General features: G+C 50.3%; 1 protein-coding gene across 5 annotated transcripts in view; it reads left to right on the plus strand.

Annotated features, from left to right (window-relative positions):
- Positions 1-21,284, plus strand: part of NOS1 (nitric oxide synthase 1) — a 72,159-nt gene that overhangs the window by 33,808 nt on the left and 17,067 nt on the right. For all 5 annotated transcript variants that reach the window (XM_069870828.1, XM_069870829.1, XM_069870830.1 and 2 more), the window contains exons 3-13: positions 7,444-7,576; positions 12,745-12,882; positions 13,308-13,453; positions 13,789-13,951; positions 15,134-15,225; positions 15,740-15,881; positions 16,583-16,722; positions 17,148-17,322; positions 18,010-18,111; positions 18,885-19,079; positions 20,200-20,285. In XM_069870828.1, coding sequence (XP_069726929.1) covers positions 7,444-7,576; positions 12,745-12,882; positions 13,308-13,453; positions 13,789-13,951; positions 15,134-15,225; positions 15,740-15,881; positions 16,583-16,722; positions 17,148-17,322; positions 18,010-18,111; positions 18,885-19,079; positions 20,200-20,285 — 1,512 coding nt within the window. The remainder of the gene's footprint in view (positions 1-7,443; positions 7,577-12,744; positions 12,883-13,307; positions 13,454-13,788; positions 13,952-15,133; positions 15,226-15,739; positions 15,882-16,582; positions 16,723-17,147; positions 17,323-18,009; positions 18,112-18,884; positions 19,080-20,199; positions 20,286-21,284) is intronic.

Genomic DNA, 21,284 nt, shown 5'->3' on the forward strand with positions numbered 1-21,284 from the left:
TTTGGGCTTCCAGCCCATGTCTCTAATGTTACTTGCAAGGAAAACTGGAAACTATGAAATTGCACTGGGGGAAAACATCAGTTTGTTTCCATCCTGCGGTTTGCAGTCCCTGGGGGAGTTGCTCCTGGAGTGACTGGGCTTTTCCTCCCTGCTGATTTCCAGCTTCAAGGTGCTCTGTGTCCATATTCCATGCCCATGGGATGGGCTGCAGCCACGGCTGAATGTCTGCTACTCAGCTCAAGCCATCTGCGATGAGGTCGATCACAAAAGAGAGCATAGAAGTGGGGTGCAAGGTATGATGAGAGCTGGCATTTCTGCCATGAGGCTCACCGTGGGCTAGAAAACAAAAATAGAGTTTGATTCACTCACTGCCAGCTAACCTAGGTCTGTTTTTCCCTCTGAGCTCTAGGGAGATTGTCATGTCCCATCGTCCTTCCCTCTCTGCCACTGAGTTGCCAATATTTATTTTTCTGCTCAGGTCTATTCCATAACATGAACAGCATGATGAAAACATGGCAGTTTTGGTCCAAAAAAACCAGCATCAGGAGACAGGAGAGGAAGAAGTGTGCTGAGAGCAGGATTTCTGTTTATGAAGGGTTTCGAGGTTTCAGGCTCCATGCTGCATTGGAACAAACCCCATAATTTTTCAGTTCTTGAAAAGAAAATTCTCTTCCTCCCACCTCCTTTGCCACCACCAAAATCTCTTTGTGTGGCTCAAAACATTTCATTTGCGTTTCTGATGTCTTCATTATTCTGTACTTGGCCACTGAACTTTGAAACCTCTGGAATGAAAAGGTTCCCTGTAACTAACATGTTGTTGCCATTCTGCAAAGTGGTGAAGAAGGAGGCTTTGGCAGTGAATAATCCTTCCCTTCTCCCTCAGCAGATTCTTCTTCCTCATCCCTCAGACTGCAGCAGCCTAATCCAGAGAGCCACGTGGTGCCTGCAAACAGCATATTCCACCTGAATATGTATCCAGTTATATCGTGGGCTGCATCCTGAGGAAAAAAAAAAAGGGAGATGGGGATGAGATTTTAGGAAAAAATGTTTTGCTGTGAGGGTGGAGAGGCCCGGGCACAGGTTGCCTGGAGAAGCCATGGCTGCACCATCCCTGGAGGCCAGGTTGGATGGGGCTTTGAGGACCGTGATCCAGTGGGAGGTGCCCCTGCCCATGGCAGGGAGTAGTGGAACTGGATGGGCTTTGAGGTGTCTTCCACCCCAAACCGTTCTATGATTCGAAGGTAAAACTCGTGGGTTGGGATAAAGGCAGTGTAATAGAACAGTAAAGGAAGAGAAAAATACTAACAATATTATAATAAGAGAGTACACAAAGCCACTAATGCCCAGTGCAGTTGCTCACTGCCTGGAAAGCAACGTCCAGCCCTCCCCCAAGCAGTGATCGCCCCCTCAGCTCTGGCCAGCTCCCCCAGTTTACATACTGAGCGTGATACCATAGGGGATAGAACACCCCTTTTTCCAGTTTGGATCAGCTGTCCTGGTTGTGTGCTTTCCCAGCTTCTTATGTACTCCCCGTCTTCTCATTGACAGGCCAGGACAGCTGGGAAGGGACAAGCGTGGCGGTTGCTGGTTGCATCTGATGCTGGCTGAATCTTGAGTGATGCCAGTGGGACTTTGGGATCTCTTGGATCTCTTCCCAGGTCTTTATCTGTCAATACCTACTCAACAGCATTTATCAACCTCATATTTCATAGGCTTCTCTCCAAAGCTGCTCTGTGCTGCTTGCTTGGCTCATTAGTCCCTAATCCCAGCACTGGGCACAGCCCAGCGACGCTTTGATCTTTGGAAGGTGTAAGACCTTCTTGCTGCCACGCCACATGCTTCTTGAGGAGGTTTTTATCCTTTTCCTTCAGTGCTGTTCAAGCTCCTCTTTCTCATTTAGGAAGTGGTTTCTTGCTTTGATTGCTCTGCTATTGCCTGCTCTGGGCACCCTGGCCCCACTGCCTTTCCAGAGAGAGCATCCCACCTTTTGGAGTTATTCCTTCTGCTTCCAACATCCTCACTTCCTTTCGGAGCTCTGTTCTGTCCTCTGCAGCTGCAAATCTCAGCCTCTGCCCAATCCCTTCTGCCTCTCCCTCAAACATGTGCTGTTGTGCCAGATCCTGCCTTAACCCTTGCAGTGAGGAGCCTGCAGAGCGCCTGTTTTCCAACGTTGCAGCCTGCAAGCAGACCCAGGGGGATGACAGCAAGGAAATATTAACTTCTGAGGACGTGATGCCCTCTGGAGTATGGTTTTCTGTGGGGCAAAAGAAAGGTGAGGGAGGTATGAGCCACTTCCCCCATCCTCTAACGCTGGAAGGAAGAACAGCGCACAGAGGAGCCTTGTAGCCACCTCCAAGGACACACCAGGAGCGAGTAAAAAGGCATTTCTCTCCCGAAGATCAAAGTGTGCATGTGTGAGCTTCCCCTGCTGCCCTAAGCTCGAGCATAGGGTTGTCAGGCACTGGGATAAGGGCCCGGAAGGAATCCATCCTCTGCAGTTGCTGGTGATGCTCTCAGCATCAGTGCACAGAACCATCACCAGAGGTGTGGATGTCGGCATCCTGATCGCTTCCTCCAAATTGGCCCCTGGGGACTGCAGCAGCGAGTGGTGTCTCTCATCTCTGCCTAGGAAATCAGAGAGATTCTTCTGCCAAGCAAATTCAAAGGAGAGAAGTGACAAACTTCTCTTTTTTTTTTCCGCTCATTTTTTTCTTTCTTTTTTGGAAAAGCTTTGGAGAAATTTCTCAAAGGGCTGTCTCAGCAACTTCCCTTCTGCTTCATCACTCGGAGCATTGCAACATCATCAAATTAGTGAAAAGAAAACAGTGGTGCCTCTCATTTCTCCAAACAGCCAGATGCTTTTTCCGAGGTGAGACAGCACCCAAGGCTCTGCCTGCACACTAGTTGGGGAGGGCAGGATTCCTATTTCTTCTTTTAATAAACAATTTTTTTTTTCAGAACTAAAGGTGACCTCAAACAGAGTCCCTACCCCAAAACCTGCTCTGGATCCAAGAGATCTTGCTAGTAATATTATTAAATAGACCTGCCAGTGGGACCAGGTCAGAGAGGGATCTCTGGGTTGTGAATCTGGCCTGTGGGGGAGTTCAGCCAAACAAGGGCCTTGGAGGACAGGGCTTTGGTGTTGTTTCCAGTCTTCAAAGACACTAAAGTGGTGATTTTGAAAGTCCTGTTCAATGCTCCAAAGTGCCCATCCACAGCAGTGGGACCAGCAGGGTAAGGGAAGGGATTCTGCCCCTCTGTTCTGCTTTTGTGAGACCCCACCTGGAGCCCTGTGTCCAGTTCTGGGCAGGGATACGATGAGGGGGGACTGTTTTGAGCTGAAAGAGGGGAGATTGAGATGAGAAATTGCAAAATAATGTTTTGCTGTGAGGCTGGGGAGGCCCTGGCAGAGGTTGCTAAGAGAAGTGGTGGCTGCCCCATCCCTGGAGGTGTTCAAGGCCAGGTTGGATGGGGCTTAGAGCAACCAGATGCAGTGGGAGGTGTCCCTGCCCATGGCAGGGGGTGGAACTGGATGGGCTTTGGCCATGCTGCCACTCTTCTTGAGTGTGTGAGTGGCATCCTTTCATGAGTGGGATAGGTCACCAAGTGTGTCTGTTGCTGACTGGGCAAGCCATGTCAAGAGAGGAAAACAACTGACCCCAAAGACCCTGTTTCTCTCTGAGCTCGCAAACAAGGCAGTTGCAAGTAACGGGCAGGAAATTTTTGTAAGATGAAGCAATTGCTATTTTTAATTCTTTTTCCTCCATCTGGGGTGAGGCTGTAGCTGCTCTGAATGGGCTTTTCTCTGCCTGTCACTCTCCAAAAGACAGAGCCGGATACTTCTGGGCAGCCTCATCCGGGAGAGGTCTGTGCTAGCTCAGCGCAGGGCACGCACCCGCAGCCCTGTGAGGGACAGACCTCCTTGCCTGACACCGAGTAAACCGCAGCTCAACAGCAGCACAGAGGCGAGAGATACAACCCCAAGTTTAGTCTAATGGCTTTATCGCATCCACGCCTGGCTGTCCTTTTATAGTAGGGACGAAGGGTGAGGGCAGCACCTCTCTGCCTTCTTCACGCAGCTGTAAGTCCGCCAAGAACAGCAATGCACAACCTGTTTCTGCCCCAGATGCAAACCTGTAGTGGGATGTGGAGGATTTGCTTTGGAGCATCCAACCCTTTATGCCTACCAGGACTTCACTGTTGCTCGCGATGATGTGTCTCGCTGTTGAGTGATCCCTCAAGCCAGTGAATACGAACAGAGCCCCACTCCAGCAATACTTGTAATAGAGTAGCTGACTACAGCGATGACTTAATTCAAGCATCTGGTCTTTTTCCATGCTGTTGGAGCAGGTACTATCATTTATGGCTTTGCTGGTGTGAGACGATGAGATTACATGTGCAGTCTCCCAGCCGAGACCTCAGGCTTCTGCCACCAATTGATAGATTCCTCTCTGAGGTTCCCTCGTGCCAGCAGATGCCCTTTTAGATGTGCTTGCAAACACCTTCTTGGAAGCAGCAGGTTGTGCCAGGCGCCTGCAGGCATGCGCTCAGCATCATTTTGGAGGCACCTGTGGGATGTCTGGCATGCTGGGACCTGTCTGCTCAAGTATCTCCTGTCTGCATAGAGGCAAAGCCTGTGCCCCTGGAGAGAGTCCGTGGTTTCCTAGGAGGCAGGCTCCCTCGGCTAAGTCCCAGGCTTCAGTAAAACCAAGGGGTTTCTTCCAATACCTTGTGGATTTTGTGCTTGTATCTTGATTTTGGGCCAGTTATGGGAAGCATCACATTAGGGCTTGTCATCTACAAGAGAAGGTGTTTGTATGCCCATCATTTTGTATACACAGTGGATCTGTGTTGACATCAAGTTGTGCCAGGGGAGGGTTAGCTTGGTCATTTTGATTGGATGCTGGGAAATTGTTCTTTGCTGAAGAAGTGGTGAAGCCCTGGCAGAGCCTGCCCAGCACAGTGCTGGAGTCTCCGTCCCTGGAGGGGTTCAAAGACTGTGTGACCACGGCACTTGGGGACATGGTTTAGCAGGTAATGGTGGTGTTGGGATGACAATTGGACTGGATGAGCTTAGAGGTCTTTTCCAACCTTAAAGACTCTATGGTGAGGCTCAAAGCAAGAGAGCCGGGATGTGCAGCCATGGAAATGAGCTTTTGCTGGGAGGTTTAATAGCTGGCCTTGGCTTGGAGGAAAAGCCAGATTTGCTGAATTATCATCCTGCTAATTCTCTGTCTCACTGCTGGGAATCCTCCAGATATAGGTAGGCTGGATGTGTTGAGAGACCTTTTGGATGGGCTGGTGGAGAGCTGAGGGGGTAATGTATGGTTCGTAGTTGTCCCCAACCACAGGGTACACCTAGCAGTGCCACCGCCGAGGAGCAGCGAGCTGGGACCTGTCGTCTTTGGCTGCGGCTGTGCAGCAGGTGGGGTTTCTTGTGCTTTATCTGATTTAAACCCTTTTGCCTACTTGTAGGAGCCAAGTGGAACCACTTTCTTTTCCCAATGCAGGGGATAGAAAACCTAGTAAAAGCTGCCCCTGCAGAACCTGTACCTCCTCGCTTGCACCAAGCTGGCCACTTTCACCCTAAGGCAGCCAATGTTTGGAAGGCATCCAGGAAACTGGTGTAATATTTTGGCAGCTGAATGTTGCTCTGTAAATGCAGAAAGATTACAGAAAACATAGAGCGCAGGGCAATCATCTTGAATTGAAGCATTTTTCCTCAAGCTGTACCTAAAATACGGGCTGGGGTGGGCAAAGAAAAAGGGATTGCACAGGAAGGACATGGAGCTGTTGGAGCGAGTCCAGAGGAGGCCACAGAGATGATCCAAGGGCTGGAGCACCTCCTGTAGAAGGACAGGCTGAGAGTTGGGGTTGTTCAGCCTGGAGAAGGGAAGGGTGCTGGGAGACTTTAGAGCAGCTTCCAGTATTGAAAGGGGCTCCTGGAAAGCTGGTGAGGGGATCTTGATGAGGGAGTGCAGGAATAGGACAAGGGAGAGTGGTTTTCAGCTGGAAGTGGGGAGGTTGAGATGAGATCTTAGGGAGAAATGTTTTGCTGTGAGGGTGGGGAGGCCCTGGCCCAGGTTGCCCAGAGCGGTGGTGGCTGCCCCATCCCTGGAGGTGTTCAAGGCCAGGTTGGATGGGGCTTGGAGCAACTGGATCCAGTGGGAGGTGTCCCTGCCTATGGCATAGGAGTGGAACTGGATGGAGTTTAATGTACCTTTCAAGACAAACCATTCGGTGAGTCTAAAGAGGGTTGTGAAGCTGAATTTGTACTTGTGTGTCTACCTGAGATGATGTCAAGAGAACTGTGTTGGTGTGAATTATGTCCTGAGTGCGAGTGTCTTGTTTCGGTTGGTGCCCAAAACCCAACATCATTAATGAGAAGGCTCACAATTTACTTTAGTGGGCATCTGGAAGGCATTTATAACCGACAGCAGGAGCAAAACCATTGCCAGAGCACATTAACTTGATGGTCTGTTGAGCAACGCTGAAGGCAGCCGTGGCAGCCAGTCCTGACCTATGGTCCCATGCAGCTCAAGCCATGGAGCTGCTTCCCATGTGTGGCTGCACCAGGTGGTCGTTGCCTTCGATGTGGATGCCACAACCTGCCTTCTCTGAATATCACACCTCTAGACCCCACTTGTTTTAATCCTTCATGAGGACTCCTATGGGAGAGGTTTTCCATTACCTGCTGGGATGGCGTTTAACAGCCTCATGGACATCCAGCAGTACAGTCCGCAGCCAAAACATGCCGAGGAGACCTCGTGCACCCCGAGTTACACCAGTCTCACTGCACAGGCCAGTGCTGGGGATATCCTCAGTCCCTCAGCCTTACCAATGTCCCCAGCCCTATGGAGGCAAGCCCTCTGCTTGCTTGGGTAAAATTGCTTGCACTCACCCACATCTGCATCATCTCTAAAGGTCGGGAAGAGGGGAGAGAGCTGTCTCTCCCTCCTGGGAGCCACCTATTTTTTCCTTGGGTTTTTGCCTTTCCTCTGCTCATAAACACCAAGCAGCTCTGCAAATCCAGCTGGTTTCCCTATGAGGTTTTGCAGCTGGAAATGTGTGTGGTTCTCCTTCCCCCGCCTCCCAGCTCTGTGCTTGCTTTTGTAGGGCTCCAGCTTGGTTTTCGGGGTGCAGAGGGTCTGGCACATAACCATGCTAGAGCCAGTGTCAGGGCAGGGGTTTCCTGTTGTTTTGCAGGCGCTGTGCTCGCCTACACGGTGATATTTCTATTGTGTTTGGGTTGCCCTTGCCGTGGTGACTCATTGCCTTGGCCAAGGCAGAGTGTTTCCTCCCCTCCCGCAGTGTGATGAGTGAGTTTTCACTCCTATGGGAAGCAGCTGGAACAGGTCTTGGAGACATCATGCCAGGACCTGGCCCCCTTGTCCCAGCACCCACCCTCCAGCCCACTGACCTAAATGGTTTTTAACCCTTCAGTTTCAGGGAAGGGGAAAACAAGTCACAGAACGCCTTACCATCTCGGATGGAGAACAACCGTGTCTTCGGTGACTTGTGGGGGAAGAGCAATGTGCCCGTGGTCCTGAACAACCCCTACTCTGAAACAGAGCAGGTAAGAGGCCACAGCTTGTGATGCTTTGAGTGGGAGAGGGGCTTGAGGGTATATGACCCATCTCAGTGGGCTCTCGCACCCCACAGAACCTGCAAGGACTACCTGCACGGCCCTGAGGACCCTTGATCCCCAGAGCTGGAGCTGATGGGGTGTTGAGTCCATTTGGTCCAGAAGCTGAACTCACCATCGCTCCGGCAGGGTATAGGTCACTGGAGAATGATGCTCTTCATCCATGGGAATGAGTAGGATGGGAGCACAGCCAGGGACCAGGACTCTGAAACCTCTCTCAGGAATATTGTGCTTTGTTGTGGTAAAAAGCTGAGTTGCTTTGTTTAAGTCATTTTGATTCGTATGATGGTAATTCAACAGAGCACTTCAGATAATACATTATACGGTGCCTTTTCATCTCCTCACGCTCCACGGCCCTAAATTCTCAGGTTTCCTTGCCAAAAGTGGATTAGCTCCATGTTTGTAGCAAATCCAGAGACGTAAGGCAGACCCTGCTGGGCCAGAAAGATCACCTCAGGGAAAACATGACGTCTTAAGCATAGCCAAGCCTGTTCTAGCAAATGTGTCTCCCTGATGGGATTAACCAGCAGTAGGACAGTACATGGGGGACCTGTCTGGGGACCATTTGATCTCCTGGCCCCACCTTATTTCTCAGGGAGACACAGTAAGAGTAGGAGAGAAAGGTGATGGAGTGGTCATGTGAAGACTTCCAAGAAAATCAGTATTTCCTCAGCTCAGGTTTGTCCTCAGCAAATATCTCTGGCTGATGTTTCCCAGCTCCAAAAAGCTGCAGCACAATGCTCCTCACTGACCTGCCACGTGCAGATCATCACAGCAGCAGGTGCCACTCGTGATGTGGTTGACACCCAGATGTTGAGCCTTGTCTTCATACCCAGCCGTGTCCAGGAGAGCGTCCCGGGCTGTAGCTTTGCCAGTGAAGGTTTTCCCATCTCATGAGCATTTTGCAAAATGCAAAGGCAAAAGCAGGGGATCAGGTCACAGACAGTGACATGGTCCTGTTGTGCCTATGGATGTGACATGGTCTCAGCTGCAGTGGTTTAACTCTGCCCATGCCCTCGATGCCAGGAGCACCACTATTTCTCCTGGGACTCCAGAACACAACAATGTTCCTGTGTACTTCTGCAGCACACGCAGTGTCACAGGTTCATGGGACATGCGAGACCTGCTCTGTACACATGCAGAGCTCATGAAATACTCCTGACAATGACAGAATTGCTGTGTGGCTTTAACAAATGTAGTTGGGTGCTTAGGTGCCGTTGGGAGCGATTTCCATCCTCCCCTTGTCTGGCCACAACTTGGGATCACAGCCAGGTCATCCAGCAGCACAGATGACCTTATGGTGGGTATCATGCTACATCAACACACACAAGTAGGTGCATTCAAGAGCTGCAACGCACTTTGTTCAGCCACTGGAGAGATGTCCTTGGGTGGCCCCATGTCCTGCTGCGTGGTTAATGCACTCTGGCAGGTATCATGAGCCCATCTCGCCCAAGGACAGGTCTGGTCCCTTCACCCTGGCTCTGGAAAGTCACTGTCTTTCTGCCTCCTTTGCTGAGCTCCTTGTATGTACGTGTCTGTTACTATAAACACTTTATAACCTTCTGTGTTCAGAGCTTAATTTCTCTCTGTGTTAGGTCTGCCAAAACCCCCAGTCTTAAGCTGCTATTAAACTCTTTAATATTTTTTTCACTATATGCACAGCTTTCTTTTTATCCTTCTTATCTCCAAATCACTGTGTCTGCTCTTCTGAAGGCGAGTTTGCTTTTTCTCCCATGCTCCCTGCAACCGTTCCCCAGGCTGCATGTGGTCAAGGCAGCTGAACTTCTTGCAAGCTGCAACAAATGCTCCTAACGCAGCATCGAGTCAAACCAAGCATGAGCTTTTTATACACTTGTTCTTTAAAGCAGGATTTGGTGGATTCGCTTGTCCAGGTGAGGAATGCTCACTGAGGCTTGTAATAAGGTGCTGAAAGACCCATTGGGCATTGATGCTTATCCCTGTTTTTTAGCAAAATCATACAGTGTGTTTTACTTATCTCCCAGGAGCCTAATTCCCCTGGTCCTAAACCTGAGTGATTGAAGAATGCTGTGACCGCACCAGCCCAGGTCCTGCATGAGTTGTATTTCAGTCTGCACAGATTGATTTGTGAGGAGCTCCAGGGTAACCACAGGGGTTAGCGAGCAGAGGAAAGGAGTCATGTCAGCTCCATGCTTGTAAGAATATTTACAACTTTATAAAAGGGAAAAACACACTGTCAGCTAGCAGGGTTCATGCAGTCTGGAAGGAAATGTCAGCATGCCAATATATCCATGACCTGGGCTAATGCTGCAGACCTCGTCTTCCCACAGTCGGTGCATCCAGCAGCGCAGTCGTTGCAGAGACTCCCAAAGCCTGGCTGGGACACAGGAGGGAGGCTGAGAACCTTGTAGAGCCCACTCAGGGCTACGAAAAGGGAGTTGTTCCCTGCCATTCCGGGGCTGAGCGCGTTTCTCCCCTGCGTCTGTAAGAGCTGCAGACAGCTCGCAAGCTGCACGCTGACGATAAGTGCTAGCACGCTCCCTTGTAAAAGATGTTTGCATAATGCATGCACGCCCTGACTGCTACGTTAGTCTCTTCGTTTGTCCCACTCTTGAGTCACTAATATCACAGCTGCCTAATTAGAACATGAAAGGATCTCACACAACCTCCCTGACAGAAGCAGGGGTAATATTTGGCTTCAGCTGTGCCACACGGGGAAGGCAAACACACACACACGGAGCTCTTTCCCAGTTTTTTCTGAGTGTTGCTTACTCCACAGCTGCTCTGTGATGCGGTTGCTAGACCTGGCACCTCTGCTTCTTGTAGGTGGTGTTGTCTCAGCTATTCCAGCCCCGCTGGGATCCCAGGGATTCGGCACGGCTCTGCACCTTGGCTCTCTTTCAGCAAAGATGCAACCCTTGCCATCTCCTGCAGGGAAAGGTTGAGAAGGAAAGGGAGCAGCTTTGAGAGAGCTTTAAGGTAGAACACCTGTAGGCAGATGTTCTCAGCACAGGAAGGACATGGTCTTCTTGGAGCAAGTCCAGAGGAGGCCATGGAGATGTGAGGGCTGGAGCACCTCCTGTACAAGGACAGGCTGAGAGAGAGTTGGGGAAGCTGAGATCCACTGTGTGGTCATCTAGCTTCAGGGGCTAGGACTTCAAACTGCTCCTTGGGAAGATCACAGGATTTGTGACATGAGCAATGTCACAGCGACCGTGACAGCATTGCTTGAGGGCATGAGGGAGCAGCTTTCATAAACTCTGGGCACCAAAGAGGGCCCTCCAGAAGGGTCAGGTTGTAAAGCTCTCCCTTCCCCTCCATCGGATGTCTCTTGCTCCCAGCACATGCTTTCAGTGCGTGGTTTTACACTGTGAACCTCAGGCTGCTTGAGAGCAAAATCCCCATTTTCCATGAAAAAAAGTGTGGACTATATGATAAAAAAGCCCAAATAACCTGGGCAAAAACTATTGCAAACATTGCCACCAGGATAAGGCGGTGGTGTCTGCTGAGCCCAGGCATCAGTCTTGCAATCAACTGGGCATCATTCTCTCTGTGCATTGAAAAAGCAGAGCAATCCTCTGTCTGGCAAAGAAAAACAAGTCAGATCTGGACACTCATCTGCTTCCATCATCCTTACAGCCCCTGTTGCTGTCCTTCCTGTGTTTGCTCATCTGCAGAAGTTCTTGTTTTGGAACAAGAGCTTCTTTTACTGGGCACTGGCTCTTCTTCAGCTGGTCCTTCAGGGAGCAAAGCTCTAATGCTGGATTTATAGCATTGCTGCTAGTCTGTGAGCTGCAGCTGTGACACTAGCCCAGAGTCACCGCGTCCTCAGGAACCACTGAAAAGGAAGTGAGACTGCATGGCTCTGCTCAAGTCTTACTAGGAGCAGCTGAGGGAACTTGGATTGTTTAGCTTGGAGAAGAGGAGGCTGAGGGGTGACTTTATTGCTCTCTACAGCTCCCTCAAAGGAGTTTGTAGCAATGTGGCTGCTGGTCTCTTCTCCCAAGTGACCAGTGATGGGAAATGGCCTGAAGTTGTGCCAGGGGAGGTTTAGATTGGATATTGGGAAAAATGTGTTTACTGACAGAGTGGTGAAGCCCTGGCAGAGGCTGCCCAGGGCACTGGGGAGTCTCCATCCCTGGAGGGGCTCAAAAAGTGTGTGGCTATGGCACTTGGGGACGTGGTGTAATAGGCTCAGGGGTGTTGGGCTGACGTTTGGACTGCATGACCTAAGAGGTCTTTTCCAACTTTAATGGTTCTATGATTCTGCCTTTAAAAAAACCTCTACTATAAGATCTAATCCCCAGAAGAATTGTCTCTGCTTTCCAGGGCCACTGTGGTTCTCACTGTCCCAGCAGACACTGATTGCTCTTTCAGTGCTTGGTGCGAATAAGGGTCACAGCATAATTACCAGATATTATCTGTGGAAAACATGTGCAAATACATGCACTTGCAGCCAGCTCTTCTTATTACCAGCTCTCTGCTGGCTCCCTTCTGTTGGCATATAACTCAAGATGTGCTGGATGAGCACATCCTGATGCAGAATATCAGGGAGGGCTGGAGATTCGGAGCTGAGACTGAAGTAATCCGACTATACATAATGCAGCAGCCTCCCACTTGCATAATTTATCCATCCTTATTCCTACATTCTTACAGAATTGATATCAAAGGAGGTGTACATTTGGCTTGCTCAGAGGAATGATTGACTCTTAGCCCTGTCTCACAGTGCTCATATTAGTGAGGCAGAGTTTGGCACATGCACAACCCGAACAGGTGATGCTCCTTAAAAGAAGCATCTAATACCTTTTAGAGAGCTAAGTCTTCCACCGGGAACCTTGAACACAACGTTCTCCTAAGTAATTTCTATCTCTGTTTTTAACTCCTTATCTGCTGGTCTGGTTGTCCTGTAGACAGAGATGTCATCTCAATTGCTTTGAGAGTTGGTTGTTCCATTGTAGGATCCCAAATGCTGCCAAATATTTGGATCACAAACCTTGTATTGATGTATTATCACTAGGATTTAAGCACAGGCATCCACTGATACAAGACGCTGCTTCTCTTTGTGGTCTTTGTCCTGTATCTCGTTGACGAATATTGACCTTGTCTTCACTGTTGACCAGCCACCACCATCGGGGCGGCAGTCCCCGACTAAGAACGTAGTGAATGGGAGTCCTTCCAAATGCCCGCGGTTTGTCAAAATCAAGAACTGGGAGACAGGCTCTGTGCTTCACGACACTCTGCACCTCAAGACTGCAATGGTGAGTCGAGTTGATAAGACTGCTCAAAAGCTGCCTGAGCATAACTGAGTGTGATGACACGGTTGCTTTATCTGAAATGTAGAACTGGAGGGATTCAGGCTGATCTTGTCTCTGGTGGTATTGGAATGTCAAAAATCTGGTGCAATAAATTGGGTGAGAGGGAAGTCCATAAGGGAGGAAAAACATGTGACTTAATGGCAAGATGAGGCAAGATCTAGTGAGCCCCAACTGTCTGTATTGAGTGCATGTCCTTGAGCTGTCTTACACAACGTAACTGATAGGTATGAAAACAAATACGGTGGAATATCCCTGTCTGTTAAAGATACCACCAATTTCTGTGCAGTCATTGACTTTCTCCAGCCCAGCCCATGTAAACAAACTGCTGCTGTAGCCCAAGATGTGCTTTTCTCCTTCTGTTTCATCAGGCTACTGCGTGCACTGAGCAGATTTGCATGGGCTCTGTAATGACCCCTAGCCAGCACGTTCGCAAGTCAGAAGATACCAGGACAAAAGAGGAGTTGCTCCTCCTAGCTAAGGACTTCATTGACCAGTACTACTCCTCCATCAAGAGGTAAGTATTGGCCAGAGAAAGTCACAGTCCAAGGCTGCTGTTTACGCTAAGATGTCATGTGTGATCTGATCTTTCACACTTGTAAGTCAGAGGAAGGTGAGACATTCACATTCAGCTGCTTCTTCAGTGTTTCATTTAGCATTTGTTGTGTGCCTCTGTGCAAATTACTGCCCTCTTGCATTTCCACGAGGTTATCTAAAAGCACACACGCGTGTGTATGTGTGCACACATGTGCTTAAGAAAGGAAGAACTTGTACCCAGGTAAAGAGCAGCAGGATTCCCTGCTGTCCATCTGGATTTGTGACTGCCATCTCCTCTGCTCCCCACATGTGCAGATCTGGCTCCAAGGCCCACATGGAAAGGCTAGAGGAGGTGACCAAGGAGATTGAAGCCACTGATACCTACCAGCTGCGGGACACAGAGCTGATTTACGGAGCCAAGCACGCCTGGAGAAATGCAGCCCGCTGTGTGGGCAGGATTCAGTGGTCCAAGCTGCAGGTGAGCAGCAGCACAGCTGGAAACAGCTGGCAGGTTGCCTGCCAAAGGATGCACTGGAGTTTTTCGAGAGGCAAAACTTGCTTTTTAAATACCTGGGGAAGCAGAGCACAGGGACAGTTGGGAGTGATCAACACACAGCAGCGATGCTCTCCTTGACAGCTTTGGGGATGCACAGACTGGGAAGTCAGCAGGAGCTGGAAAAATACCTGTAGGGTAGGTGGAGCTGAGGTGTCTGTGTCTGAAGCGGGGCCAGCTGGAAGCTGGCACTCTAGAGAGTTTCCAGTATTGCTCCAATGTCTTGTGTGCTGCTTCCAAAATTATTGCTCTGCCTGAAGAGAGGCAGCAGGACAGACTCCTCCTTGATACAGAGATGCTATGGCTGGAGATTTGGCCCAGTGCCCTTTTGACTAGCTGGAGGCGTAGGGTGAGATCTGAATTAGTGATCTCTGGTGGAATCCCTTGGTGGAGATGATGAGCAGAGCTCAAGTGCTGCTGAGCAATTCCTGTGGCTGCTTCACACCACAGTGAAGCTCCTCCTTTGATCCCAGCTCAGGCTTCAGCTCTTCTCTACCACCATTTCTTTTGGCATTTCCAGACCTTGGGAGGAGCTGGTTTTGCAAGAAGTTGTCTTCAAGGCTCCCTCAAGGTCCTGTTGACTATCTTTTCTGGTTTCCCCATCCTCTTGTAAAGGCCCCACCACTGGAAACATTCAAGGGCAAGTTGGATGGGGCTCTGAGCAACCTGTTCTGGTTGAAGATGTCTCCGCTCACTGCAAGGGGTTGGACTCGGTGATCTTTACAGGTCCCTTCCAACCCAAACCATTCTACAGTTCCCCATCCTCTCAGTGGATCTCAGGCCTGACTGATACCTGTCCTATTTCAGTTTCGAGTCTTGATCTACAAGAGAGAACAAGCAGAAACCAAAACTGATGGTGAATAAGCCAGCAACAGCAGCAAGTTGTGAGCACTGGATTGAGGAGGTTTTTGTCTGAGCAGCAGAGGACAGCTGGATTAGACATCCACATGTTTTAAAGGCTGGGAACATGCATAGTTATGGAGCTTTAGATACTTAACAAGTCTCAGTGGCCTCTAGGACTTTCCCTGTGCTGTGTTTCTTCTGCTTGGCTCTGCCCTAGGAGTCGGAGCATCCTACAGCACAACACACTTGCTTCTACTGTTTCAGGTGTTTGATGCCCGGGACTGCACCACAGCCCATGGGATGTTCAATTATATCTGCAACCACATCAAATATGCCACCAACAAGGGGAACCTCAGGTGAGATACCAGGGGGTCACCAGGGTTTATATCTGAAGGCTTCTGGATGTGTGTCAACCCAGTTGTGGGTCCTGCTGGCATTGCCTCCTTTAGCAGCCAGTACACGACAGCATAGTTGCAGTTAGAGGGACCTGATATCAGGAGAAGGTGTCTTGCTGGCCCAACTATATCTTCTCCTGCTCTCTGTGGGACTTCAAAGAGCTGATTTTCCATTCATTCCTCCTTCCCTATATTCTGCATCAAATGCAGAGCCTGGACTGCTCTTCAGATCTAGCTGAAACCCCGTGTTAGCAGCCAGCTTCTGCCTGGAGCTGAATTGCTGGAAACACCTCAAATTCCAGAGCTGAAGTGCACCTGGCCGTGCCTTCTTCTGGTGAAAGAAGTATAATAAATGCACCACAAGCAGAGGTGGTGCGTGGGGTGGTGGCAGGCAGCGGCAGCACCTTTCCTCCGCAGTTTTCCTGTTCTCCTTGCAATATCTTTGGCATTCACCGGTGCTGCCTCCTCCTTCCAGATCTGCTATCACCATCTTCCCGCAGCGGACAGACAGCAAGCATGACTTTCGCATCTGGAATGCCCAGCTCATCCGCTACGCTGGCTACAAGCAGCCTGACGGCACCATCCTGGGAGACCCTGCAAACGTGGAGCTGACGGAGGTGCTGGCTGAAGCCGTCCCTCCTGGGCACCATGGGCATGGGGCTGGTGGGAGAGTGCAGAAGCTCTGACCACCCCCGGAGTGAGGAGCATGCTGGGTCAGGCAGGGTTTACTGCACCCACAAAGGATTTGTCACATCTTTAGATATTTTCCTAGGAGTAAAATCTTCTTCCACACATGTGGGAGTTGGCGATAGCTGCACCGAAAGGCTCTCATCTCGTTTTGCCTTTGCTGAGAATGGGTCACTTAGGGAATTGCTGCAGCAGGATGCGTGTGCCCCCTGCTTGCCTGGGCCAGTGGGAGCCAGAAATGAGTTTTGCCTTTTGCCACTGCCCGTTGGCACTGTCTGCGCAGCACCAGCGCTCCACTCAGCTCTTCCCAAGCTCCTCTGCTTTTCGCACCCATTTTCTCCTTTACCAGTACAGGCACAAATATGGTTAGCAGCTTTTTCAGAGCCGTGATCATACCTGGGGATCTAGTTCCTGGCTAATTTTCAGCCCAGACCCCCGCTACGCGGCCATGGGTTGGCTATGACAGGCAACCCTGTCTCATAATTCCCTTGGATGGAGGTTTTCACTCGATAGCTGAGCAGAGATTCTGCTAGGAGACACTGTTCAGTGCCCTGCAAGTCCCTACCCAGAATGCTTGGAAGAACAAGCAATTTGCTGGGACTTCTAAACCCTATTTTTGTTTTGCCTGTAGATCTGCATTCAGCAAGGGTGGAAGGCACCATATGGGCGCTTCGATATCCTGCCTCTGCTCCTCCAAGCCAATGGCAACGACCCAGAGCTGTTTGAAATACCCCCAGAGCTTGTGCTGGAAGTGCCCATCCGGCATCCCAAGTAAGTCAGAGTAAGCCCCGAAACCGTTCTAGGGGATCAGCAGGATTCAGCTCCTCTGCGTTCACCCTAAGCCACCTCACATGCTTGGCCTCTCCCTGGTATGACTTGGGTGCTTTGCCCAAGCCCCTCTTCCAGGTCTTCACCCTGATGTAAAGCTGGTAGAGCCTGAAGGTGGTAAGCAAGTTGTGCGCTTGCCTCGGGGCTGATTTTCTTTTCTTTGAAGTCTCCCAGGACTGACATCTCTCTGTAACCTGCTGACATATCTCTTTCTCCACATAAATAGCCCCTAAGGCAGATATTGCCTCCAGGAACCTTTCTGCTCACAGGTCCTCCAGCCTGGCGGAAGAAGTAACCTTCTCCATTCCCCTCCTTGCATTGTGCAGGTGAGGTTCAGCTGATTACCTAACCCTGTTGTATCCCTGCAGGTTTGAATGGTTTAAGGACCTGGGCTTGAAGTGGTATGGTTTACCAGCAGTTTCCAACATGCTCCTCGAGATTGGTGGCTTGGAGTTTTCTGCCTGTCCCTTCAGTGGTTGGTACATGGGCACTGAGATCGGGGTCCGGGACTACTGTGACAACTCTCGCTACAACATACTGGAGGTAACCCCCGCTCCTTGAGGAAGCTTGACACTCCTGGGGTGCAGTGGGTGCATGGGAAGTTACTGGGGAGCAGCTTGACGCTAGGAGGGTGTTTCCTTGGATGGGAGAGTTCAGGGCATCCAGATCTTCCTTAGAGAGAGCACTTATATTCTCCTGGAGTCGCACGGCCAAGGGTGTGATAGACTGGCAAGTTTTTCTGTGTCCTATGGGGCCATCTAGTATCTAACACAGCGAGTGTGACACTTATTGAGCTCCTTATAGACTTCTCAAAGCATCTTATGGGTCAGCAGGCACTTGGTCATGTGCTTGGCAGAGGTCAAGTGCAAAGATGTAGTGGGGCTGAGGCACTTGATGACTCCTCAGGAACTCATGGGGACTCTCCAGATGGCCCCTCTGGAGCACTCTGCCATGGCTCAGCGACTTTCCGCAGTGGGGACAGCATGAGTTAGAGACAAAGTAAAGCCACAGGGAGGTCCTGGTGCAGGGGCTCTGCATCCAGCAAGGACTCCTTTGCCCTTCCAAGGAGCTCACTGTGTTATTTGGAGGGGCTGCACCCCTCCTCAGTCACTTGAAAACCAGAGTGCTTAGACTGAGTCACTCCTTTGGCTTCCTCTCCCCAAGCAGCGATCTTCAGTCCATGGTTCTTGACCATTGAAAGTTTGCACCTTCTGCCATGTTCTGTTACAGGAGGTGGCTAAGAAAATGAATCTGGATATGAGGAAAACTTCATCGTTGTGGAAGGACCAGGCCCTGGTAGAGATCAACATTGCTGTGCTGTACAGTTTCCAGGTACCTGAGCAACACGACTCTGCTGTGTTTGGGTCAGGCTTGAGGGACACAAGTATTCGATGGGACAGGGATGGAGACATCTGCCCAAGGACAATGGCAGCAGCTGATACACTCAGCTGAAATCGGGCTGTGCCTTCTTAGCTTTGGGCTGTTCCAGGAGCCTGCAGTGAAATTTAATAATCTCTGTGCCCTGGATGTTGCAAAGACATCACTACCAGAATCTGAGCTCTGCTTGTCCAGAAAGAGTGCCCTGAGGGGGCAGGATCCAGGCCTCTGTCCCATCCATGAGGCAAAAATTGGCCCAGGTTCTCTTCTCACTTGCACGTAAAGGTTGAATAGCAAAACTAGTCCTTGTCAACCCAACTTGAGAAGGTGGAAGTCCTTCCCAAGCTGAAGCAGAACTGCTCTTTGAGTTGTGCAAGCATTGAGAGTTCCACAAGGGGCTGAGCAGAGGATACTTCATCCCTTTCAGACCACCCTAGTCTTTGCTTGGCCCACAACAAATAGCAGGAGGAACAGCCACCCCATAGCACATCTACTCAGAGAGGACAAGGGCAGCTTCTCAGCCCTGGAAAATGGTATTGCTTGGTGACTGTTATCCTTTGGAAGACCAGGGTCAGCAGCCACCCAGTGTCATCTCCAAAGTTACAGTCCTGTAAGACCATGTCAGTGAGGCATATTTGGGTCAAACATCTGCATATGTAAAATCTTGGTTTTCAACTTCTGTGGAATATTAACTCTGTGGGCTCTGCTCTCTCTTCTCCCTCCAACAGAGCGACAAGGTGACCATTGTGGATCACCACTCAGCCACTGAGTCCTTTATCAAGCACATGGAGAATGAGTACCGGTGCCGGGGAGGCTGTCCTGCCGACTGGGTGTGGATTGTCCCACCCATGTCTGGCAGCATCACCCCCGTTTTCCATCAGGAAATGCTCAACTACCGTCTCACGCCCTCCTTTGAGTACCAGGTACCTCGCCTTCCACCAGGTATATCCAAGAGCTGGGGAGGGGGGAGCTGGAGCCCAGGAGATGCAGGGAGGCAAGGGAGACCATCTAATCCTTACAATGAGCTGTCTCTCAAGACAGTGAACTCCATGAACAAGTACAATTCATGATTCCCTCTAATGTGGTGTAATAACCCCCTGGATGTTATTTTCCCAGGGCAAAGGCTTTCTGCCCCTCCATGGGAACATGGGACACCCGAGGCCCTAACTTTTTACCCTTAGAAGAGGAACTAAGCAGAATTCCTCCCTTTCAAAGTGCCTAATGTCGCACTTTGATGGCTTGGTGAGGAAATGACCTGGTAGTCACCACATCCCTCCTCTCTCCAGCCCGCAGGTTTGAGTGGATGGCCTCTGCCAGCTTGGGGATCCAAAAATCGGTTGGGGGTAGCTCCTGCCCAGCAGGCCAGACAGTGGGCTGGAAGGCTGGTGCTGGAGTATTTAACACTTCAGCCCGTGGGGAAAAAAAGAGCCCTAAGCAAACACTCCCTCATTAGCCAACCATCTCTGCCCCAGTGGTTTTCACACAATGTGACCTTTAGTCAAGAGCCCTCAAGGAAGAATCACAAAACAGGAGCAGTCTGTTCATTTCTGTAACCAGTCCACCAGGAACCCCGATGGTTCCTGGCCCTGATTACAGACGCTGAATTAGATTCTGTACACTTGGCCCTTGCTTCAGCTGCTTCCTCTTCCCAAAGGGCCTCTTAGGAAAAAAGACCTTATGGGCTGGGAAAAATGTGTTTCTATCGCTTCTCTCCTTCTGGCATCGCCTGCCTTCCTTTTGCTCAAGGTCTATTAATGACCATCTCAGAAGTGAGAAGGCATTTGGCCAGATGCTGTTACAAGTCAGCAAGGTTTTATTATAAAAAAATAGTAAAGTGCAACTTTTCTGTGCATAACCCATCGCCCAACTGCCCTGAGAAAGGCTTCAAGGATCAGGGACCTTTCCAAGAGGTGAAGAGCTGTGAATGAACACCTAGCCTTCCCCTTCGTGATCAGTGGAACGCAACATTCAGCGCTTTGGATACGGCACTTCTCAAAGCTCTGAGCGCTGCCCATCAGCCACTGCTGCTCTTCTCTCTTCCAGCCAGACCCCTGGAACACCCACATCTGGAAAGGGGTCAACGGGACGCCTACCAAGAAGAGGGCCATTGGCTTTAAGAAGTTAGCAAAGTAAGTACCAGCGGGCCCTGAAAAGCCCTGGAGTGCTTGGGGTTGGTCCTGGTTTGGGGTAGTTCTGTTTGCTGTATTGGTTGGTAGCGCTGCCCTGCAGATGTGTGTGAACTGATGGGTTGTGAGCCTGGATCTCAGACCTCTGAAGGCTTTAGCTGTCAAAAGGGGCACCTGGAGAAACAGGCAGTCCTTTAACACCCCTTTGGACTGCCAAAAGCTGTGTGCTGGATGTTGCATACAGTCTCTTCTCCCAAGCTGGTTCATTCTGCATTAAGGTGGTCTTCAATGCTCAGAAAGGTCAATCTCACTTCTTGGGGGTACATCATCTGTTTCTGCTTTTACAGCCTCCTGGGGCTGAGAAATCACTCACACTGTCCAGGGCCATGCTGGAACAAGCGAGATAGGAATGAGGAAGCTCCCTACAGGTAGCAGACAGAGCAGGGATGAGCTGAGGTTTGCACGTCACGGCCCGTTGACCCCTAGTAATGAGGCTTGTGAACCCTTCTTCTCTGCCAAAGCTCTGAGTCAATGTGGGTGTAGGAATGAAGCATAATTTGGAACCTTTGGCTGATCCCAGACTGAATGCCTCCTCCGTGGACCATTGGCAGAGAGGTTCTTTTAGGAACTGTTGGCTTTGTGGCAGTAGAGCCCTGGACTGAGACTGAGGAGGGCTGGGTCTGCCCTGGTATCTGCAGCCAGGCTGCCAGGTGGCCCTGTGCATCTCCCCACACTTCAATTTCCCAAGTCCCTACTATCAGTTTGCTCCCACTCTTCAGATGTCACCTTCTGTACGGTATTTTCCACCACGCATCTATAAACATGATCAGCAGCTGATGAATGTGCTCCACTGGTGCCCGGGTCTGGGCTGCAGCCTGGGGCTGGTGGAGAGCACAGGAAGATTAATTGAACCATTGAATTAAAAGAAACAATGCTGTTATTTGTTTATGTGTGAATGATAAATGATTTTACAAAAATGTGAGCATGGCAGGTAATTTAAAA

The sequence above is a fragment of the Phaenicophaeus curvirostris genome, chromosome 17 (assembly GCF_032191515.1).
Source record: "Phaenicophaeus curvirostris isolate KB17595 chromosome 17, BPBGC_Pcur_1.0, whole genome shotgun sequence".
Lineage (NCBI taxonomy): Eukaryota > Metazoa > Chordata > Aves > Cuculiformes > Cuculidae > Phaenicophaeus > Phaenicophaeus curvirostris.